Below are 24,803 nucleotides of genomic sequence, written 5' to 3' on the forward strand. Positions count from 1 at the left end.
AGAAACCAACAGAACTCCACTGGCCATCACCTACATCCTCAGCTAAAACCTCTCCAACGCATCATCAGTGATCTACAACCCATCCTGGACAACGATACCTCGCTTTCACAGGCCTTGGGAGGCAGGCCAGTCCTCACCCACAGACAACCCGCCAACCTTAAGCATATTCTCACCAGCAACCACACATCGCACCATAGTAACTCTAACTCAGGAACCAATCCATGCAACAAACCTCGATGCCGACTCTGCCCACATATCTACACCAGTGACACCATCACAGGACCTAACCAGATCAGCCACAACATCACCAGTTCATTCATCTGCACGTCCACCGATGTAATATACACCATCATGTGCCAGCAATACCCCTCTGCTATTTACATCGGCCAAACTGGACAGTCACTACGTAAAAGGGTAAATGGACACAAGTCAGATATTAGGAATGACAATATACAAAAACCTGTAGGAGAACACTTCAGTCTCCCTGGACACACAATAGCAGATTTAAAGGTAGCCATTCTGCAGCAAAAAAACTTCAGGACCAGACTCCAAAAAGAAACTGCTGAGCTTCAGTTCATTTGCAAATTTGATACCATCAGCTCAGAATTAAAAAAAGACTGTGAATGGCTAGCCAAGTACAAAAGCAGTTTCTCCTCCCTTGGTGTTCACACCTCAACTGCTAGAAGAGGGCCCCATCCTCCCTGATTGAACTAACCTTGTTATCTCTAGACTGATTCTTGCCTGCATATTTATACCTGCCTCTGGAAATTTCTATTACATGCATCCGACGAAGTGGGTATTCACCCACGAAAGCTTATGCTTCAATACATCTGTAAGCCAAAAGAATTTAAGGGAATTAGGCACCACATTCCCCACTGAACATCAACTCCTTTGGGCCCCATTGAAAATTCCAGCCCCTGTCTCCTATGGAACAACTCCTCTGACTAAAGAAAAATGCGGCTGTATGAGGAATCCCAGGTCACAGCTGGCGTCCAATTGTCGAGAAGTGAGATGGAGGCTGGACACGAAAAGGCTCATTCTCCTTGGCCAGGGGTGGAGTCCACTGATGAAAGGATGCATATGAAAACCTGAACCCGAAAGAGAGGTGCAAACAGGGAATTAAGTGTGTGTATTGAGTAAATGGTTGCCTATCACCCCTGGAAACCTGATTTCAAATCTTAGATCATTAGAAGACATGAGTTTGGTGAGCCCCAGCCTAGTCCCTATTTGTTTATCTCCCCTACCCCCACCATCCAATGATTCTCAGTCCTTGCTCAGGCCTAGTATTACAGGTCAGGACCTTGGTGCACTGGCAGAGCTGTGTTAGGGGGAGCTTGTTCAGTGCCAACTTGAATTCTAATGACTCAGCGCTGTGAGGTTAGTCCCTCACATTCATGAGCACTGTGTCTACCCGCACCATTTCAAAGGCCTAAGTCTATGATGTTTTTAAAAAATTGTGGGAGCTGAATTGTCTTCACCCTCCAACTCTTGGGTCGGAGACAAATTCCCTTTGAAGGAATGTAGCCATGCCTTCCTGTAGTCACTCCTCCACTCTGACTGCGGCTGAGCAGTGGAATTCATCAGAAAGACTGGAGTGCTGTTTGAAATAGAACCAGCCCATTAAACCCAAGACAGATGTCTCTGAGTGCATTAACACTGTGACAGTGCTGAGAGGCTGTTTATGGATGAAGCTGTAGCATCTCATTACATTTCACTTCCATTTCTCCCATTACCTTGTACAAAATTTTCCCCAAAAATCAATAAATCAAAAACTTGAAACAGATTTCCTTCTAGTGCCATTTTCTGTACGATCTGTGAGCTGGCAGATTACAGGGGATGGCAGGCCAGTAGGGATAACCTCTTGCCCTTGTCCAGCAAAACTGAAGAGCCAGGGCATTTCTTCCCACCTCCTCAGGGCTCAACTGTGCTTTGAAAGCACTGATCTGCACTAGGAGCAGGCAGTCCCACCCCACAGGTTGCACAGGGAGGCACTGCACATGCCCCTCGCCGGCACAACCCTTCCCCTTCTCCAGTCCATTTGGGGTGAGTTGTGGTGCTAGCTACATGTGATCATTGCTCTCCAGGGGCAGAAAGGCCTGCATGGGAGTTAGAAGAGAGAGTGGCCTACCTGGCCATGGACTGCCCAATCTGGTCTTAAAGTAGACTGGACGGGCGGATGTGGAGGTGCATCACCCCAAGGGGAGAGTCAAGAGGGAATGGAGGCCCAATCTCCCTCAGTGCTCCCAGGAATGCACACACTGCCCCATGCTCCTGCCCGGAGCAGCCAGCCAGCATGGAAGAGAGGAAGCAGGGCCATCTAATTGCCTCTCCCCTCCCCCTGTGTGGCAATTTGTACCCCTGGCACCTCATGGAGGGAGCTGCCCTTGCTTCCCCTGATACGAAGGCTGTGATTGTTCCAAGCACTTTCATGGGGTGTGACGTGTGTATACATGTGGGGACAGAACCCTGTCCACACAAAGTCAGGGCCTCCATGGGGTGGAGGGGAGCAGAAGGACAGTGGAGACGGGGGTCTCTAGGCTCTATGTGCGGGGCTGGGACAGAGATGGCTGTTGTGTCAAAGTTCCCTCCTTTGGGGTGTTTGATGTAAGTGTGTCAATCAACTGGACTCCTTCAGCACAGTCATGTGTCTGTGGGTTCCTGATGACTTGGATGGCCTAGGGCTTTGGTACTCTGAGGTCAGTCCTTGGAGGAAATGTTCAACGTTCACCCCAAGCCAACTGTCCCTCTTTGCTCAAGGGAGGCGACAACTGTCATTCTGGTATGCAGCCATCCTTGCACCCCACTACTAGTGAGGTGACTTCTCAAAGTGGGGTGGAGGAGCTCAGCAGCGAAGCTGCATGGGGGAAGTTACTGTGCATGGAGGCAGGGGAAGGGGATTTCAGTCCCCTTAAGTACCCAAACTGTGGGTGAAGCCATCTGTGAAATTCAAACATTGGCAGCACGAAGAGAAAGAGAGGGGCCCAGCTGGGGTATTTGCTGGGGTAGGTTTGGACAGCAAAGAAGGGATTATAGCTAGTGGCTCCCTCTTCCACAGGGGTCTGCACAGAACTTCTTTTGGCATGGTCAGCGGTTCAGCAGCGTCTGCCACTTACTGTCCGATCTTCCAAGTACATGGTTTTTGATAAGAAGTCGATTCCGATTGTAGCCTGTAAGAGAGGGAGACAGGAAATGAGAGAACATAAGAACGGCCACACTGGGTTAGACCAAAGGTCCATCTAGCCCAGTATCCTGTCTTCCAGTAGTGGCCAATGCCAGGTGCCCCAGAGGGAATGAACAGACCAAGTAATCATCAAATGATCCATCCCCTGTCTCCCATTCCCAGCTTCTGGCAAACAGAGGCTAGGGACACCATCCCTGCCCATCCTGGCTAATAGCCATTGATGGACCTATCTTCCATGAACTTATCCAGTTCTTTTTTTAACCCTATTATAGTCTTGGCCTTCCTCTGGCAAGGAGTTCCACAGGTTGACTGTGCGTTGTGTGAAAAAATACTTCCTTTTGTTTGTTTTCAACCTGCTGCCTATTAATTTCATTTGGTGACCCCTAGTTTTTATGTTATGAGAAGGAGTAAATAACATGTTCTTATTTACCTTCTTCACACCAGTCATGATTTTATAGACCTCTATCATATCCCACCTTAGTCATCTCTTTTTCAAGCTGAAAAGTCCCAGTCATATGGAAGCTGTTCCATACCTCTAAACATTTTTGTTGCCCTTTTCTGAACCTTTTCCAATTCCAATACATCTTTTTTTGAGATGGGACAACCACATCTGCACACAATATTCAAGATATGAGCATGCCATGAATTTATATGGAGGCAATATGATATTTTCTGTCTTATTATTTATCCCTTTCTTAATGATTCCCAACATTCCATTCATTTTTTTTGACTGCCAATGCACATTGAGTGGCTGTTTTCAGAGAACTATCCACAATGACTCCAAGATCTCTTTCTTGAGTGGTAACAGCTAATTTAGACACCATCATTTTATATGTACAGTTGGGATTATATTTTTCAATGTGCATTACTCTTCATTTACCAATACTGAATTTCATCTGCCATTTGTTGCCCAGTCACCTAATTTTGTGAGATCACTTTATAAGTCTTCACAGTCTACTTTGTACTTAACTATCTTAAGTAGTTTTGTATCATCTGCAAATTTTGCCACCTCACTGTTTACCCCTTTTTCCAGATCATTTATGAATATGTTGAATAGGACTGGTCATATTGGGCTGCATTAGAAAGAGCATTGTCAGCAGATCGAGGGAAATGATTATTTCCCTCTATTCGGCACTGGTAAGGCCACATCTGGAGTACTGTGTCCAGTTTTGGGCCACCCTCTACAGAAGGATGTGGACAAATTGGAGAGAATGCAGCAGAGGGCAACAGAAATGATCAGGGCTGGGGCACATGACTTATGAGGAGAGGCTGAGGGAACTGGACTTGTTTAGTCTGCAAAAGAGAAGAGTGAGGAGGGGATTTGATAGCAGCCTTCAACTACCTGAAGGGGAGTTCCAAAGAGGATGGAGTGAGGCTGTTCTCAGTGGTGGCATATGACAGAATAAGGAGCAATTGTCTCAAGCTGCTGTGGAGGATGTCTAGGTTGGATATTAGGAAACACTATTTCACTAGGAGGGTGGTGAAGCACTGGAATGGGTTACCTAGGGAGGTTGTGGAATCTCCATCCTTAGAGGTTTTTAAGGCCTGGCTTGACAAAGCCCTGGCTGGGATGATTTAGTTGGCGTCGGTCCTGCTTTGAGCAGGGGGTTGAACTAGTTGACCTCCTGAGGTCTCTTCCAACTCTAATCTTCTATGATTCTATGGGCCCAGTACAGACCCCTGGGGTCACCACTGTTTACCTCTCTTACCAATTCTGAAAACTGATAATTTATTTCTACTCTTTGTTTCCTATCCTTTAACCAATTACCAATCCATGAGAGGGCCTTTCCTCTTACCCCATGACAGCTTACTTTGCTTAAGAGCCTTTGGTGAGGGACCTTGTCAAAAACTTTCTGAAAATCTAAGTACACTACTATATCCACTGGATTCCCATTGTCCACATGCTTGTTGACCTCCTCAAAGAATTCCAATAGATTGATGAGGCATGGTTTCCCTTTATAAAAACCATGAATTTATGTTCCCAAGAAATTATGTTCATCTATGTATCTGACTATTTTGTTCTTTACTATAGTTTCAACCAGTTTGCCCAGTACTGAAGTCAGGCTTACTGGTCTGAAATTGCTGGGGTCACCTCTGGAGCCCTTTTTAAAAATTAGCATCATATTAGCTACCCTCCAGTCATTTTGTACAGAAGCTGATTTAAATGATAGGTTACGAACTACAGTTAGTAGTTCTGCAATTTCACATTTGCGTTCCTTCAGAACTCATGGGTGAATACCATCTAGTCCTGGTGATTTATTACTGTTTAGTTTATCAATTGGTTCCAAAACCTCCTCTAATGATACCTCAATCTGGGACAGTTCCTCATATTTGTCACCTAAAAAGAATGGCTCAGGTTTGGGAATCTCTCTCACATCTTCAGCCATGAAGACCAATGCAAAGAATTCATTTATTTTCTCTGCAATAGCCTTATCATCCTTGAGAGCTCCTTTAGCATCTCGATCATCCAGTGGCCTCATTGGTTGTTTAGCAAGCTTCCTGCTTCTGATGTATGTAAAAAAAAAAATTTTTTTTTGCTATTACTTTTTGAGTCTTTGGCTAGCTGTTCCTCAAATTCTTTTTTGGCCTTCCTAATTGTATTTTTACACTTCATTTGCCAGAGTTTATGTGCCTTTCTATTTTCCTCATTAGAATTTAACTTTCACTTTTGGCACTGTACCTTTTAATTTCTGTTTAACTAACTTCCTCATTTTTGTGTAGTCCCCCTTTCTGAAATTAAATGCTACGGTGTTGGGCTGCTCTGATGTTTTCCCTGTCACAGGGATGTTAAATTTAATTATATTCTGGTCACTATTACCAAGCGGTCCAGCTATATTCACCTCTTGGACCTAATCCTGTGCTCCATTTAGGACTAATTCAAGAATTGCCTATCCTTTTGTGGGTTCCAGGACTAGCTGCTCCAAGAAGCAATCATTTAAGGTGTCAAGAAACTTTATCTCTGCATCCCGTCCTGAGTTGACAGGTATCCAGTCAATATGGGGATAGTAAAAATCCTTCAGTATTATTGAGTTTTTTATTTTAATAGCCTCTCTAATCTCCCTGAGCATTTCACAGTCACTATCACCATCCTGGTCAGGTGGTTGGTAATATATCCCTACTGCTACATTCTTATTATTAGAGCATGGAATTACTATCCATAGATATTCTATGGAACAGTTTGGTTCATTTAATATTTTTACTTCATTTGATTCTACACTTTCTTTCATATATAGTGCCACTCCCCCACCAGCATGATCTGTTCTATCCTTCCAATATATTTTGTACTCTGGTATTACTGTGTCCCATTGATTATCCTCATTCCACCAAGTTTCTGTGATGCCTATTATATCAATATCCTAATTTAATACGAGGCATGCTAGTTCACCCATCTTATTATTTAGACTTCTAGCATTTGTATATAAGCACTTTTTAGCTGTCTGTCATTATATGATGTAATTGAATGGGACTCTTTCATTTGACTGTTTCTCATCAGAGGCGCATCAGAGGTCACTATGGGGCAAAATCAAACCATCCAAACTTTAAATTACAGTATGTGCAGCAAAAGGGACTCTTGCATCAAGTCTTGCTTGAGCTAGGCAGTAAGTATTCAGCAACCCTCCCAATTCCCCCACCTCTTTGTTATTTGCCTCCTTCCCCACACCCAGCCAATGAACTGCAGAGTAAAGCTGGGTGGGGAAGTTTTCCTGTCCTACCAAAGTTTTGAGATTTCAATTTTTTTCCCCATTTCAAATCAGGACAAAAAGGAGAAACCTTGAAAATTTTCACAAATTGAAAAGCTGTTTTTTTTTCTGTTTGGGTCAATTAAAATGTTTTGTTTACACTTTTATCAGTTTTAATTTTCCTCTACTTAGCTTAAATTTCAAAACAAAAAAGTCATTTTGAAAACAGGAAAACAGATCTTTTTCATCAATTTTTAAACTTCTTTAAAAAATATTTTGAATCAAGAAATTCACTGAAAAAGACTCTTCCCCTATGAAGTTTTGTTTTTGACAAATTGGCATTTTCTGACGAAAAAATATTTAGTTGAAAAATTCCCAACCAACTCTACTGCAGAGTCATAGTGATAGAACTGTATAGGTTGCAAACTCTGTCCTATTTCCAGAATGGGTTTCTTTACATGTCACAGCATGAGAATAACAACAATTCCTGGGACATTACGGAGTGATGGAGTTGTCAGGAGGGTATATCAAAAAATCTAGGCTCCAAACGTGCTATTGATAAATAGCAGACTGGTGTGCCTGCCTGGTAGCTTACTGAAGTCATTGAATTAAAGCTAGGTTGCAAAATCAAAGTACCTAAATTAGACGAGGGATGTCTAAAACAGGTATGTAGGTATCTAAATACAGAGTTACGTTCACAACTGTAGGCCCCCACATTTGAAAATCTGGCCCTAGGTGAATGGCACCAAATAAAGTGGCCCCTACTGTGAAGAACTCACACTGTGAAGGCACAAAGGACATGGTTCTATACAGAGAACACCCATATGGCAGCATTGCTTGCATACAGTAGATGGGGAAGGGCGAACAGACAAACTTCCTCTAATTCACCATTGTGAACTGCACTCTGAGTCTATATCTGGCTGAGTAAATGACACAAGACTCAATCTAAATCCTGATCACAGAAAGCTCTTTCCCCGTTAAAATACAAACCATTTGACAATAGCCAGTTCCAATTAGTTTCCTGACCCCATCTCCCAGTCTGGGCCCACTTCCTTTGACATAAAAGCCTTTCCACCACAACTGTACAAGTGCTGGTGTTGGATTGAAAATGTTTCCATGTGTATAGTGCATGGATGATGGCAAAGCAGGGGTGCCAGAACAGGGGGAAGGGGTAGAGAAGAGGGAGCGGGGGACAGGGTCTTCGGGGGAAGAGGAAGCTCAGGAGTGGGGCCTCGGGTGAAGGGTAGGGTGACCAGGTGTCCAGTTTTCGACTGGAACACCCGGTCGAAGAGGGACCCTGGCGACTCCAGTCAGCACCACCGTGGCGCTAAGGCAGGTTAGTCCCTATCTGTCCTGGTTGGCACCATGCTGTGCCCTGGAAACGGCCAGCAGGTTCAGCTTCCAGGCAGGGGAGCCACGGGGCTCTGTGCGCTGCCCCTGCCCCGAGCACAGCTCTGTACTCCCATTGGCTGGGAACTGGCCAATGGGAGCAGGGGCGGGGGGCAGTGCCTGTGGGCAAGAGCAATGCATGAAGCCTTCTGGCTCCCTGCCTAGGACCCGGACCTGCTGGCCGCTTCCAGGGTGCACGCAGCACGGTGCCAGGAGAGGCAAGCAGCCTGCCTTAGCCTCCCTGCTGCACCACGGACTGGGAGCTGCCAGAGGTAAGCCCCTGTCCCAACACTGAGTCCCAAACCCCTACCCCAGCCCTGAACCCCCCCAAAAACCCAGAGCACCCTCCTGCACCCCAAACCTCTCATCCCTGGCCCCACCCCAGAGCCTGCACCCCAGCCCAGGGCCCTCACCCCCTCCTGTACCCCAAACCCTTCATCCCGACCCTGGGTCCACCCCAGTGCCCGCACCTCCAGCCCAGAGCCTTCAACCCCTCCCTGCACCATTACCCCTGCACAAGCCCAGAGCCCCCTCCCACACCCTGAACTCCTCATTTCTGGCCTCACCCCAGAATCCGCAGCCCCAGCTAGAGCCCTCACCCCTCCTGCACCCCAACTGCCTCCCCCAGCCCAGCAAAAAAGTGAGTGAGGGTGGGGGAGAGTGAGCCACCAAGGGAGGGAAAATGTAGTGAGTGGGGGGCAGGGCCTCAGGGCAGGGGCGGAGCTAAGGTATTTGGTTTTGTGAGACTAGATACTTGGCAACCCTAGTGAAGGGTTGGTGTGAGGGCAGGGCCTCGGGGGTGAAACTGGACAGAAAGAGGTGGGGTGCAGGTGAAGCAGGCGTGGGAAGAGGTGGAATGAGGGTGGAGTGGAGGTGGGAAGATGTGGAGTGAGGGCAGGGCCTAGGGATGAAGGGAGATGAGCACCCCCGGGGAAAGGAGGAAGCTGATGCCTGTGATTCTGAGCACCTTCATTGCTCCTCCTCCCCTTTAAATGCTTGACGGGGGTGAAGTGAGACTTAAGAGATAAAAGCAATGGAGACAGTCAAGAGATTAGCTGGATATCTGACCAGCCTGTCCTCCCTCCGAGAGGCAAGTAACCTAGTTTCAATGCTCTGAAGCTCAGAGGCACTTAAATATACATCACTTAAGCACTGCTGCTGACTTGAGAACAAAGGGGGTGGGGGTGGAGAGACAGGGATGGGGATGAGGAGAGCTGGACAAAGCCATTATATCCCTCCAACACGCTGGTGTGGAGGAGAAGGGAGGGGGGGTGAGAGAGAAGGCTGGAGAGAGACAGTGACAAGCCAGCAGAAAGAAGAACACTAGACCGCCCCTTGGACACTACTGCTGCTGAGGACTGCAGAGCACAAGGTATTGGAAAACGGCGTGAAAGGACAGGGATGCACGCGAGTCAGAAGGAGGACCCGAGTCTGGGGATACCCAGAGGACACATTAGGTGACAACCCCCATTGCCAGACAGCCCTGAATACCTAGCAGGCTGGTGCTGCACAGTGCAGTCCCCTTAACGGAGAGGTGAGAGAGTAGTTAAGGGATTGTTCCTGTGGCTGGAGGCTCCTAGGACGCGGAACATGTTACGCTGGGGGATGGGCACCTCGACTTAATGAACTGTTTTTAAAACTAGGCATACTGCAGAGCATTACAAATGGGAGTCACGTGAGCACGGCTAATCCAGTTGTGGTGGAACAGAGAAGCAGGCCGACAGGAACCTGTGCATTAAGGATTGTGGGCAGGCTGCCCCTCACCCACGCTGTTCAAATGGAGTGGTCAGCCCATTCCTCTAGTGTTTGGAGACGTTGGAATGGAATCTCTTCCCTGGCAGAGTTGGGGAGTGCCATTTATCAGGAGGCAGATTCAGTTGACTCACTAGAAGGCTGCAGTCGTCCCATCCTAGATAGAAATGTAGGGCTGGAAGATGCCTCAAGAGGTCCCTCCCCCCAGGCTGAGGCAGGATTAAGGATATCTAGAGTCTCCCTGATAGGTAATAGCTATGGCTGCAACCAGCCTCCATCATAGAGCCCTACGTTAGCACATCTGTAGTTTTTGGTTTGAAAATTCAGGCCCTTAGAATGGGAAACACTCATGCAAACCTAAACAATGCAGTTGTCATGATTTACGCCACCCCTCTCCCTAAAAAAAATCCCTCATATGGATAAGCCAGTCTAGGAGAGCATGAATCCAGTAAGCCAGTATAAATAGTTTCACACTGGATGCTTTCCTTTGGAAGAAATCAAAATGAGTTGTGATGTATTTATGCACAAATACAGAATGGGGGAGAACTGGCTTGGCAGCAGCACTGCTGAGAAGGATCTGGGAGTTGTGGTGGATCACAACCTTGACATGAGTCGACAATGTGAAGCTGTTGCAAAAAAAGGGAAATGCAATTTTAAGTTGCATTAACGGAGGCATAGCATGCAAGTCATGGGAGGTGATAGTATGGCTCTACTCAGTGCTGGTTAGGCCTCAGCTGGGTTACTGTGTCCAGTTTTGGTCACCAATGCATAGAAAGGATGTAAAGAAACTGGAAAGGTGAGCAACAAAGATGATCAAAGGGATGGAATGTGAGCCATATGGGTAAAGTCTGAAGGAATGGGGTATGTTTAGTTTGGAAAAGAGGAGCTGACGGGGGGGACCTGATAGTGGTCTTCAAATACTTCAAAGGCTGCCATAGAAAAGATGGAGAAAAGTGGTTCTCTCTTGCCACAGAGGGCTGGACAAGATGCAATGGGTTCAAACTACAGCATAGCAGATTTAGATTAAATCTCAGTGAAATCTTCCTAACTGTAAGAACAATAGGGCAATGGAACAGACGACTAGGGAGGTTGTGGAAGCTCCTTCACTGGAGGTTTTCAAAAGGAGGCTGGATAATCACCTGTCTTGGATGGTTTAGACCCAACAAATCCTACATCTTGGCAGGGAGTTAAGACTAGATGACCCTTGCGGTCCCTTCTAACCCTATGGGTCTATGATTGGAGCGCTTGTCACAGCGCTCAGCAAACAGTCCCCACAAGCCATGTGTCAGTGGCTGTAAATGGACTGGTGCTAGGTCTGTTGGGTTGGGCCATTTTGTGATAACACTCCCCCTCTGAGAATCAAGTTGGGCACCCAAATATCACTAGCTGATTTTGAAAAGGGAGGCCTTCCTGTGTTTGTTAGTATCAGGCTAGGTCTACACTACGGGGGGGCGAGGGGGTCGACCTAAGATACGCAACTTCAGCTACGTGAATAGCGTAGCTGAAGTTGCGTATTTTAGGTCAACTTACCTGGCTGTGAAGACGGCGGCGAGTCGACCGCTGCCGCACCGCCGTCGACTCCTCTTGCCACGGTGGATTTCCGGAGTCGACAGCAGAGCCATCGGGGATCGATTTTATTGCGTCTTCACTGGATGTGATAAGTCGATCCCCAATAGATCGATTGCTACCCGCCAATCCGGCGGGTAGTGAAGACGTGCCCTCAGTGAATGTGATTTACCAGCTGGCATTAAAGAGAACTGGCATCCATGTGTCCAGCCCCACTTTGAGAACTGCTGTCACTGATAGAAATAGGTCAGTTAATGTGGATGGTATCTGCTGCCCAGCGCGAGCATAAGAGTCCACAGCCACAGAAATGCAAGCTCTCGTATGACAAGTACAAGACTGAATAAGAAGTCCAGATCCATCAGTTCAGGCCTGGCTGCAGCAGCTGTAATCATCTGAGAGCAAGGCACCAAAAAAGAAACAACAGAAGAATAGTGTGTGAAATGGGGAGCTTTAGGTAATTTGACCATTTGCTAAACCTTAGAGAAAACGCTCCTTCTTCTTGTCCTACATTCTGATGGCCACAGCTCTCCAATCACCTACTGCAGGGATGCAGGACGTGAACAATATGGGGCTGCAGCCAGCCAATCATGGAGGCTGGCATTTAGAAAGGAGTCTAAGGGCTTATCTACATGGGCACACTCAGGAATGTTAATCCAAATTAACTAAGTGGATTAGTTGAACCTAGTTAAACCCCAGTGTGAACACTCTAATTCAGAATTAAAGTGGCCTGAAGTTGATTTAGCTTAATTCACATCCAAAGTGAACTAAACTAAGGGTACGTCTTCACTACCCACCGTATCGGCGGGTAGCAATCGATTTATCCGGGATCAGTATATCGTGTCTCGTTAAGACGCGATATAGCGATCCCGGAATGCGCTCACCATTGACTCTGGAACTCCAGCGAAGCGAGCGGCAGTAGCGCAGTTGACAGGGGAGCCACGGCCGTCGATCCTGCGCCATGTGGACCTCAGGTAATTCGATCCAAGATGCTTCGACTTCAGCTACGTTATTTGCGTAGCTGAAGTTGCGTATCTTGGATTGATCCTCCCCCAGTGTAGACCAGTCTTAAGTCGAATTAAGGCCTCTTTAATTCTGAATCAGAGCATCCCCCCCACCCCCGGGGGGAGTTTACTGCAGTTTTACAAATCCACTTTAAATTCACATGGTTCATCAATTTGGAATCATAGAATATCTGGGTTGGAAGGGACCTCAGGAGGTCATCTAATCCAAACCCCTGCTCAAAGCAGGACCAATCCCCAACTAAATCATCCCAGCCAGGGCTTTGTCAAGCCTGACCTTAAAAACCTCTAAACAAGGAGATTCCACCACCTCCCTAGGTAACCCATTCCAGTGCTTCACCACCCTCCTAGTGAAATAGTTTTTCCTAATATCCAACCTAAACCTCCCCCACTGCAACTTATTTTGTCATCTGACAACACTGAGAACAGACTAGCTCCATCCTCTTTGGAACCCCCTTTCAGGTAGTTGAAAGCAGCTATCAAATCCCCCCTCATTTTTTCTCTTTTGGAGACTAAACAATCCCAGTTCCCTCAGCCTCTCCTCATAAGTCATGTGCTCCAGCCTCTTAATCATTTTTGTTGCCCTCTGCTGGACTCTTTCCAATTTTTCCACATCCTTCTTGTAGTGTGGGGCCCAAAACTGGACACAGTACTCCAGATGAGGCCTCACCAATGTCGAATAGAGGGGAATGATCACGTCCCTTGATTTGCTGGCAATGCCCCTACTTATGCACCCCAAAATGCCGTTAGCCTTCTTGGCAACAAGGGCACACTGTTGACTCATATCCAGCTTCTTGTCTACTGTAACCTCTAGGTCCTTTTCTGCAGAACTGCTGCCTAGCCACTCGGTCCCTAGTCTGTAGCAGTGCATGGGATTTTTCCATCCTAAGTTCAGGACTCTGCACTTATCCTTGTTGAACCTCATCAGATTTCTTTTGGCCCAATTCTCTAATTTGTCTAGGTCCCTCTGTATGCTATCCCTACCCTCCAGCGTATCTACCACTCCTCCCAGGTTAGTGTCATCTGCAAACTTGCTGAGGGTGCAGTCCATGCCATCCTCCAGATCATTAATGAAGATAGTGAACAAAACAGGCCCCAGGACTGACCTTTGGGGCACTCTGCTTGATACCGGCTGCCAACTAGACATGGAGCCATTGATCACTACCCGTTGAGCCCGACTATCTAGCCAGCTTTCTATCAACCTTATAGTCCATTCATCCAGCCCATACTTCTTTAACTTGCTGGCAAGAATACTGTGGGAGACCGTATCAAAAGCTTTGCTAAAGTCAAGGAATAACACATCCACTGCTTTCCCCTCATCCACAGAGCCAGTTATCTCATCATAGAAGGCAATTAGGTTAGTCAGGCATGACTTGCCCGTGGTGAGTCCATGCTGAGTGTTCCTGATCACTTTCCTTTCCTCTAGGGGTATGTCTTCACTACCCGCTGTATTGGCGGGTAGCAATCGATTTATCCGGGATCGATATATCGCGTCTCGTTAAGATGCGATATATTGATCCCCGAAAGCGCTCACCGTCGACTCCGGAACTCCACCAGAGCGAGTGGCGGTAGCGCAGTCGACGGGGGAGCCGCGGCCATCGATCCCGCACCATCTGGACCCCAGGTAATTCGATCCAAGATACTTCGACTTCAGCTATGCTATTCGCGTAGCTGAAGTTGCGTATCTTGGATCGATCCCCCCCTCCTAGTGTAGACCAGCCCTAAGTGCTTCAGAATTGATCCCTTGAGGACCTGCTCCATGATTTTTCCAGGGACTGAGTTGAGGCTGACAGGCCTGTAGTTTCCCGGATCCTCCTCCTTCCCTTTTTTAAAGATGGGCACTACATTAGCCTTTTTCCAGTCATCCTGGACCTCCCCGGATCACCATGAGTTTTCAAAGATAATTGCCAATGGCTCTGCAATCACATCCGCCAACTCCTTTAGCACCCTCGGTTGCAGTGCATCCGGCCCCATGGATTTGTGCTCGTCCAGCTTTTCTAAATAGTCCTAAACCACTTCTTTCTCCACAGAGCGCTGGTCACCCCCTCCCCATGCTGTGCTGCCCAGTGCAGCAGTCTGGGAGCTGACCTTGGTCGTGAAGACAGAGGCAAAAAAAGCATTGAGTTCATTAGCTTTTTCTACATCCTCTGTCCCTAGGTTGCCTCCCTCATTCAGTAAGGGGCCCATATTTTCCTTGATTTTCTTCTGGTTGCTAACATACCTGAAGAAACCCTTCTTGTTACTCTTAACATTCCTTGCTAGCTGCAACTCCAAGTGTGATTTGGCCTTCCTGATTTCACTCCTGCATGCCTAAGCAATATTTTTATATTCCTCCCTGGTCATTTGTCCAATCTTCCACTTCTTGTAAGCTTCTTTTTTGTGTTTAAGATCAGCAAGGATTTCACTGTTAAGCCAAGCTGGTCGCTTGCCATATTTACTATTATTTCTACATATCAGGATGGTTTGTCCCTGCAACCTCAATAAGAATTCTTTAAAATACAGCCAGCTCTCCTAGACTCCTTTCCCCCTCATGTTATTCTCCCAGGGGATTCTGCCCATCAGTTCCCTGAGGGAGTCAAAGTCTGCTTTTCTGAAGTCCAGGGTCCATAGTCTGCTGCTCTCCTTTCTTCCTTGTGTCAGGATCCTGAACATGACCATCTCATGATCACTGCCTCCCAGGTTCCCATCCCATTTTGCTTCCCCTACTAATTCTTCCCGGTTTGTGATCTGCAGGTCAAGAAAAGCTCTGCCCCAGTTGGTTCCTCCAGCACTTGCACCAGGAAATTGTCCCCTACACTTTCCAAAAACTTCCTGGATTGTCTGTGCATTGCTGTATTGCTCTCCCAGCAGATATCAGGGTGATTAAAGTCTCCCATGAGAACCAGAGCCTGCGATCTAGCAACTTCTGCTAGTTGCCAGAAGAAAGCCTCATCCACCTCATCCCCCTGGTCTGGTGGTCTATAGCAGACTCCAACCACGACATCACCCTTGTTGCTCACACTTCTAAACGTAATCCAGAGACTCTCAGGTTTTTCTGCAGTTTTATACCGGAGCTCTGAGCAGTCATACTGCTCTCTTACATACAATACAACTCCCCCACCTTTTCTACCTGCCTGTCTTTCCTGAACAGTTTATATCCATCCATGACAGTACTCCAGCCATTTGAGTTATCCCACCAAGTCTCTGTTATTTCAATCACATCATAGTTCCTTGACTGTGCCAGGACTTCCAGTTCTCCCTGCTTGTTTCCCAGGCTCCTTGCATTTGTGTATAGGCACTTAAGATAACTCGCTGATCATCCAGCTTTCTCAGTATGAGATAGGAGTCCTCTCCTCTTGCGCTCTCCTGCTTGAGCTTCCTCCTGGTATCCCATTTCCCCACTTACCTCAGGGCTTTGGTCTCCTTCCCCGGTGAACCTAGTTCAAAGCCCTCCTCATTAGGTTAGCCAGCCTGCTTGTGAAGATGCTCTTCCCTCTCTTCATTAGGTGGAGCCCATCTCTGCCTAGCACTCCTCCTTCTTGGAACACCATCCCATGGTCAAAGAATCCAAAGAACAGCGGAGGCTAACAGAGGGAGTTTGCCTGGGATCTGTCCGAGAGGAGGTACGCTAAGTGCTGCATTGGGGGGCTGTGTTGGTGAGTATCTGAGTGTCTGTTGCGGGAACAGTTTGTCAGTTTATCAGTTTGACCGTGTGCTTGATTATGTGAAAATTGTGAATTGGGAGTGCTTTGTTCCAGGTGGGCCTGACTGTTATAAAAAGGCAGTCAGCAGCAAACCAGCTGAGCGGTGAACAGTGGAAGCTAACTGAGGGAGTTTGCCTGGGGAGAGTGCACTGAGGCTTTCATCTTGCAGGCTTCTCTGAGTAGTTACTGCAACAGCTGAGGAAGCTCTTAGAAGGAAGGAAATATGGATGATGAGCGTTCAGCTGTTGTTACCTGCACAGGATGTGCCATGTTTGTCTTTCTTCCAAAGGACAGAAACGACTTTATCTGTACAAAGTGCAAGTTCGTCTCCATGTTGGAAGAGAAGGTTCAAGGTCTGGAGAAACAAGTATCGACCCTGCGTTGCATAAAAGAAACTTATCTGCATGTCCCTGTGTAGACAAGACCTGTGAGTGCCTAACTCCCTTAGGTGGCTTTGGAAAGTCCCAGCCAGAGTTTCTGAGTGTATTGCCTCAGCTGTCTGACTTGAAGAAAGGAAGATCAGTGAAGCACCTTCCTACCTTCCCTTACTGTCATTTCCTTTGAAATTCTCTATTTTGAATGAAAGGGCAGCTCCGACAGAAGCCATAGTCCAGTGAGGGCTGGGTACTGCCCCGTGGGTCCTTCCAAAGTGCACTCCTTGCCCCAGTAGCGAGGAAGGAACGTTGGTTTTGAGGTGCTGATTCAGCAGACAGCCCAGCTGGTGGGGCAGCAGCAACTGCACCAAGATGATTTTGCAAAATGGCCCAGAAACCCATTTTCACGGGCAATCAGAGGAGAGGGTGACTTACCTTTATAGCTGCTGCTGGTTTGCAGGGTGGGGCTGGGAAGCTGGACCCCACCAGTGGGAGGTGCTGCAGGGCCCAACAGCAAATGGCAGTTAGTCCATCTTCACTGGTCAGTCCCAGTGCCTCTAAAATTTGCTGCGATTGGCTGATGGGTTGCGAGGAAACCGGCCACTTCTACTCTCCCTGTATTTAGCGGCGGGTCGGGTAGCGGCAGACTCCATCCATCTTGCTAGGAGGGAATTATGAAAGGGACACCAGGGTTTGTTGCTGATGCCAGTCTGAGGGGAACCTCTTGGACTTTGCCCAGCGCAGGCACAGTCGCCTAGGTGTGACAGTGATATTACTGCTGGTATTTCAGCAGTGCCACAAGGCTGTGATCAGGGTCAGGGGCCCCACAAATGCATGGTGAGAGACAGTTCCTGCCCCAAAGTGCTTCCAGGCTAAGATGAAGACAGAACATAACAACTGGGTTCAACACACAATGAGAACGGAGGAGGAGGAGGAGGGACTTCATTGGGAGTTAGGCACCTAAATGCCTGTGAGGATCTGAGGCAGTCAGATGCAACTGGATTTCTTTTAGTTCTTCTTTTTCTCTTATTATAAGTTCCGCTGCCTAGTTCCTTTCCTCATGTTTTTCCTTTGATTTATTTCAACAGCAGTAAATCTCCGCTCTTGCCTGCTTCTTGACAATTTATTCCACTGTGTAACAAGGGAAAGTCACATATTCAAATGTCCGTGTTTCAGCGTTAGCCCACGCGCCGTTCCCCTTGTCCAGGTTGTGGGCCACATGCTGCCTCCCAGTCATCCCAGCTGGCTCTCTCTTGGGAGGGTGTTTGTGTGTATGGGGGAGGCTTCTCCTCCTGCAGCCCCTGCAGCCCCCTGAAAGGGAACCATCTTGGAGCAGGCAAGGGCATTTTGGAAGTGCTGTGTGCCTTGGTAACTGTTATCTTTCCTTTACCCACAGTGCTTTGCAGTGTGAAACTGACTGCACTTCTCTCCCTAATTGGGGCAGTGAGAAGAGAAGAAGAAGTCACCAAACTATTTAACTTGGGACAGCAGCAATCAAATATTTACCGAGCAGAGCTATTGCTTGTGTTTGCAGAATCCAGCATGGCCATAATGGATGTGAGGGAGCGTTTAATACACCAATCAATACAGTCTGCTCAGACTATGCCTCTCCTTTGATGTATTATTTAATTGCTTGTAAAAGGTGAAAGAGCTGTTTGTTCACCTCAGTCAATTGCAACACTGATTAGATCAGGTGGCCCTGGGATCCCAACATTGTTGAGGAAATGGCTCTCAAATGTCACTAGTCCTTTTTCTCTCAACTAAAAAGCAGAACCTCTTTCAAACTACATGTTGTGAGCATGCCAGCTCTTGGCCCCACTGGGAACCCCTTCTAATCCAAGGAGGTGAAGGAGTGCCCCCCAGGTCAGGGATTAAGAACAATCAGAAAAGAAGGGAAGTGGGGACTCAGCAAATATGGAGAGTGACTTCCTGAGATGCACTGTACCTCAAGACAGTGCCCTGTAACTCCCACATTCACTCACCACTTGTATATGGTTCCGATATTTTGTACAAAAAATGCCTTGTAAGGTATCATAAAGTCATGATCTGCTGAAACTCATTGTTCTGTCCAAATATGTATATCATTATTGTATATGGAGTTATGAGATTTTGGTATATGGTTGTTATTGAAATAGGTTGTGAGTCTCAAAGGAGGTGACCCACAGCCAGCAACCAGCCATTGACCAACAGGGGAATTGTAAACAAGAGAATTACAATTCAATCAGAGACATTTGCTCCAGCTACACACAATAGCACTTGCTTAACTCTGTGATTCAGCAAGGCCTGAGGACATGTGATGCTTGACTCCATGTTTGAGCCAATATTTTTTCAGGCACATGAACTGAGGATATTAAATAAGGGACAGGGGCACCATGAGATTCTCTCCTCCCTGACCTATTCTGAAGGCAACAAGAACATTTGGAAGAAAAAGACACTGAAGTGGGGAGATTGGTCTCAGGCTAAGCAGAGAATTCTGCCTGTGTATTAAGAACTGATTACAATGCTTAGTGGGGTGAGAAAAACTGCTTGATTCAACTCTTGCTTGGTATGATAAAGTTTAGAATTTAGAATGTGTGTTTACTTTTTATTTCTTATGTAACATTCTCTGACCTTTATGCCTATCTCTTATAATCACTTAAAATCTATCTTTCTGTAGTTAATAAACGTATTTTAATGTTTAATCTGAACCATTGAGTTTCTCCTAAGTGCTTGGGGGATCTGCTCAGGTTTCAAAGGCTGGTGTATGTCCACTATCCTCTGATGAACTAGCAAACTAATTAATGAACTTGCATTGTTCAAGAGACGGTCATGAGCAGTGTAAGACGGGTACATTCTTGGGGTGCAAGGCTGGGGGGATTTGCTGGTGTTTCCCTGTGTATAATTCATGAGAGGCTTAGAGAGCATTCAGGCAATTTAGCTGGGTGTGTTTCTGCACGTTGTTGGCTGAGTGATAACAGCACCTGGAGGGGTTTGCTGCTTGTCACTGGCATAGCATTGTAAGAGACAACCCAAGCTGGAGAGTGAAGGCAGCATAGTGGTCCCACAGTTCCAGGTTGTATCCCAGGGGTCTGTCACACTTCCCCTCTGGTTTCTTTGGTCAGCATCCTCCCTACAAACCAGCGATCGAGAGAACACAGAGGACAGAATCCTCAGCGAGGCTGGACCCACCTTCTTGGGGTGGGGTGGGGACTGGACTGGCTACAGGACCAATGATGGCTGGAGCACCACCAGGGGGATTCCATGACCCCAAGGGAATCCCCAGCTGCTCCGGAGTCAAGGCAGCTTTCCAGCTGCACTGTGCTACCTGGATTGCTCTGGTTCTCCCAGATAGTTCCTTCAGTCCAGCTGCAGGGCTTCCCCACCCCTTGGGGAGCTCTGCAACATCTACCACCTACGTCCTGCTCCTTAAGGGCTCTCCAGATGTTCCCAGAACAATTGCTTCTCTGCCCTGATTGACTCCCTTTGGGTTAGGCCATGCTAGTCATCTGGGGCCAGCATCTGCTCTCCTTGTGCAATGACTATCATTGCAGCTGACACACTGGGGATCGAACCAGGGATCCTCTCAGCAAAATGAGTGACACCCCTACTCCACAGATCAGCAGCTGTGCTGTGAAGGCTGGGGAAAGACAGGCAGCAGAGCTGGCCTCTGAGCACTAGCTGGCTGGAGGGCTGGCAGAAAATCTTGTCTCTGCTGCCAGTTCTTCTGCAAATGGGCTGAGGGATGCCATTTGAGACAGGACAACACGGATACTTCAGGGGCAAGCCCAAGGAGCAGCTGGAGCATGTGGCTCCTGCAAGCCTGCCCCAGACATACAAACCAGCTACAGCCAAAGGGCAGGAGCTGCCGTACTTGGGAATCAGGGGCCATCGAGGCCATTTGTGACTGAGGGACGTACGTCTGTTCCCACTGCCTGTTCTTTGCAATGACACTGAGGTCCTGTCCAGTCAGGACGCTGGGAGAGATCTGGGTATTGGAGCAATCGCTGGGTGAATTTCTGCCTCCCAAGAGGGTGTCAGAGGTCAGACCAACCTAGCAAAGAGGGGAGACCCCACCACAAGGACCTGAGTCTCTACTGCTTATGCAAAGGAGCTGGGCTCTCTCGCTAGTGTGGTAACAGAGCGTCTCGCTCTGTGGATCAGGCACAGAGGGGGACATGTGACGCACATTGACCGGTGAGTTACACGCATGCTGAGCAGTCCCATTGACTTCCGCGGAGAACCCATGGAGCACAGTACCGGTCACCACGAGTGGGGCATCAGGGTCTGGCCCCTCGTGAGTGCTGTCCACGGTTTCATCACCATCAATGGCACAGCCATTCCTCCCTAACAAAGATGAACCCTCTATGTCAGGGCCGAAGTACCTTGGTGAAGTGCACAATCAAGGCAGCTCACACCTGCATACTCAGAGAAGGAGGAGTCCTACAGCCAGGAAAATGCCACTGATGGGGTTCACATGCAGATGGGGGTTTCAGGCGATGTATTGCTTGAAAGGTCACACTTTGGCTCCTCTGCAATGGGAGCTGCCTGCAGACACATGTCATGATCGATACCATTCTCTCTCAGCTAAACTACGCTTCATCTAGCTTGGGTTGAGCGCTTATCCCAGGGGTAAATCCCTCCTGAGAGAAACAAATCCAGGAAAGGTGAAGACGCCAGTGAAAGGGGAAGTCTAGATTGAGTTACATTTTGTTCATTGGCCCCAGGGGGATGTTGTTCAACCCACAAGAAAAGTAAATAAAGGCTGAGAAATCCCTTTGTCTGAATGCACAATGAAAGGAAAGAGAAACCCAATCTGTGTCTTTGGGGTCCCAAGCTAATTCAGGAAGACTCTAGTGTACAAGGCAGAGTTAGGATATGAAGAACTTAGCCTTGATTCTCCTCAGCTTTACACTGACTTCAGTGGAGTTACTCCTGATTTACACCAAAGCAAGAAGAGAATCAGGCACCCTGCATTTTGGGAACAGCATCAGCATGGAACTTGGAAAGTCTGAGGCGATCACACAGCTGGTGTTTACTTCTCATTACTCACCTAGAACTCAAAACAATTCCTTTGAAATTACAGACACTAGCTGCATAAAGTAGAGAACTTCACGAAACGTATAGACTGACTATGTCATGATGGTTGCAAAAGGCGCCAATGCCAGCTACTGCTGGGGAACGGGGAACGTAAAGAGTAGCCCAAGTGCATGCACGTCATTCACCACTGGAAAGGCCATTGGTAGCCAGTTTGCAATCCAAGTGCATGTGTTCACATCACTGCACCCATTTTGGGTTGCTAGGCAGAAGCGGTCCCCAGCAGACCCTGCTGATTTCATTCATGCACAAAGAATCGGATGCAAATATGTAGGCGCCATTGAAAATAAACAGCGCCACAGTCTAGATCTCAGTGCTGGGCTGTACGAGGAGTCGTAAGTGGGCCGTGTTCACGTGTCCATTTCCCACCTCTGACGAAAGAGAGCTTATTTCTGCTCCAAGGTGGGTCCGATTCTGTGCACTGGGGTTAGTGTCACTCCAGATCCAGAAATGGAAAAAAGGGTCTCACCTGATACGTGTTGTCAAAACTGTCGTACATGAACCTTGTGATAAGGGACGTCTTCCCAACTGCAAGAGAAGAAGGAACAAGGGATTAGGTGAAGAAGTTCACAGTCAGGCCCTTCACTTTCTTTTAAAGATCACAGGTGAATAGGAGACAAGAACAGCTCATGCTAACCCCAGGCACATCCCTGCACACCCACACAGCAGCGAGCAGCCCACTGACTGGTAAGAATATTCCTGCGGGTCAAGAGGAGTAGGCCTGGGCCCATTATTCTTCTGCTTTACATTCTTAGGGGGAAGTAAAACAAAGCATCCCTTTAAAGTCATACAGCTCACAATCCCCGTCCATAGGCAGGGGGGGGGGTGTCACAGAATTTGTGAATATAAAGGCTGGTTTGGGGACAGTGGTGTTAGAAGAAAGGCATGTGACCTAGATCTGTAGCTGTGGCCATGTAGCTGCTTGCAAGGTTTGGTTGGGCCAGTTCTGATAACATTAGCCAAAGCGCTAACTCCTGTGATGTCAGAGCATTATTGTTCTGCAAAGTAACAAGCCTGTTCTTAGGCCACCCCTCTTCATCAGCCAGCTGTACTCAGAGCGTGCCGCTGTCTTTACTCCACCTGATCTAGGTGTCATTTTCAGAGGATGCAACCACAGCTCTGGCTCTCCCCTCCCACACTCTCCCATGGCTGTATTAATACCCTTACGATAGTTGTGGGTTTTGTTTTGAAAGAACTTGGTCATGCTGGGCCAGGCCCTTGGGGGGTGAAAATCAGAGTATGCTGATTTACACCAGCTGAGGATCTGGCCTTCTCTATGTGATTGACTCCTCTTCCTTGATTGAAGAATAATGTACCCAATCTGGCATTGTTAGTGATTCTGATTAAATGACACAATGATAATTCCCTCTCCTATGCAGGGCTAGTTATTTTGAATGTCAAAATATTATTTTTCAGAGGGAATTAGGTCCCTAGCGTGCACTTATATGCAAAAGCCATTGCAGAATTCAGAATGGCATCTGTTGAGCAGGGACCCTTTCCAAGACAATCTCTCGATCTTTTAAGGTTCACCCATCATGATGCAAACCTCCCGCTGCAAGTGCCTGGAGTTGACAATGAACTTGGTCAGCTATTGGTGCAGGCATGACATTGTGTGGTGCAAAGCTGTGGGCCCATGCCACGTGAAATATGGATTTAGCAGATGACACACGCAGGCCACGTGGAGCGTCTATGGTGCTGAGTATTGTGTAACTCAGAGACACTGGATGGATTGTTTTGTAACTCAGAAATTTAACACTCGGTTCCTGAGCCAATGGAAAGACTGCCGTTGACTTCAGTGGTTTTAAGATTAGGCCCTAGATCTCCCCAATTTCCCGTTGCACCCCTCCCCAAAAGCACAGATTTGCTAGAGAAGGAGAACCATAGCAATGTTCTAGCCCCCAGAGAAAGCTACCCCCAAATTGCATTGGGCGAGCTGCTTGGCATTCATGCCTGAACTTCACAGCTTCTTTTCCACATCAGAGGGACAGCTGAAGCTCACTTGCTGCCCAGTCCTACATAACCTGGGCAGAGGCATGGGGATTTTCTCCTCTGTGACTGTTGCATGGCTGAGAGATCTGCCAGGCAAACCTGGAGCAAATGGGACATGCTGCATGCTCTGCACCAGTGTGGTGGATGCCAAGTGAATAGAAACAATAACAGACCCACAATGGCAGGGTGGGGGCTCTCGGAGCCACATTTCACAACATGCTGTGGCCCCTCACAGCGCTCTGATGGCATAAAGGAGCATGGAGCCAGCCCCCAGCCAAGGCCTCTGGGGTCAGCAAGTCCCTGAGGTGAGATAGACATGCAGGGTTGCCCAGAGGATTCAGGGGGCCTGGGGTCTTCGGCGGCAGGGGGCCCCCGCGGCCGAATTGCTGCCAAAGACCCGGCACTTTGGCGGCGGGTCCCGGGGCAGAAAGACCCCCCGCTGCTGAACTGCCGCCGAAGACCAGGAGCGGAAGAAGCTCTGGGGGCCCGGGCCCCACAAGAGTTTTCCGAGGCCCCCGGAGCGAGTGAAGGACCCCGCTCCAGGGGCCCCGAAAAACTCTCGTGGAGGCCCCTGCGGGGCCCAGGGGCAAATTGCCCCACTTGTCCCCCCCCCCAGGCAGCCCTGTAGACATGCCACCACAGATCTCCACTGCCTCCTTTGCAAAGCTTGGTATAAGGGGCATGCTGGGGGCCTGGTCAGAGTGCACTGTGATCCAGCTGATCTTGGGCTGTTAGCAACCAACATAAGGTAGAGCAGCCCTGAGGCAGGGCCCGGGATCCAGGAGGTGCAAAGGAAACTTAAGGTAAGCACCACCCTGCACCCAACCCCCTACAACAGCCCTGAGCCCCCTCCCACACCCAAACTGCCCCAGCAGTGGTCAGTGCTGCTGGCCCAGGGGTGCCTGATCTGCTCGGGCAGCCCCAGAGCCAGCCACACCGGCCGCTGCAGAAGTCACAGAGGTCCTCCATGACAGACACACAGCCTTACTCATGAGCAATTAATCACTGTTCTCTTCCCTTCCCCCATGGCCAGAATACAGAGCTCCTTCTGCTACCCACACGCAGATCTAGCCTGGCCCAGGTCTGGTGCCTTACTG

At 48.2% G+C, this 24,803-nt stretch overlaps 1 protein-coding gene across 2 annotated transcripts in view; it reads right to left on the bottom strand.

Annotated features, from left to right (window-relative positions):
• The window catches only part of RAB6B (RAB6B, member RAS oncogene family), a 134,822-nt gene that overhangs the window by 39,063 nt on the left and 70,956 nt on the right, over positions 1–24,803 (bottom strand). For both annotated transcript variants that reach the window (XM_034782478.1, XM_034782476.1), the window contains exons 2-3: positions 22,187–22,245; positions 3,114–3,167 (exon numbers count right to left, since the gene is read on the bottom strand). In XM_034782478.1, the coding sequence (XP_034638369.1) occupies positions 3,114–3,167; positions 22,187–22,245 (113 nt within the window). The remainder of the gene's footprint in view (positions 1–3,113; positions 3,168–22,186; positions 22,246–24,803) is intronic.

The sequence above is a fragment of the Trachemys scripta genome, chromosome 9 (assembly GCF_013100865.1).
Source record: "Trachemys scripta elegans isolate TJP31775 chromosome 9, CAS_Tse_1.0, whole genome shotgun sequence".
Classification (NCBI taxonomy): domain Eukaryota; kingdom Metazoa; phylum Chordata; order Testudines; family Emydidae; genus Trachemys; species Trachemys scripta.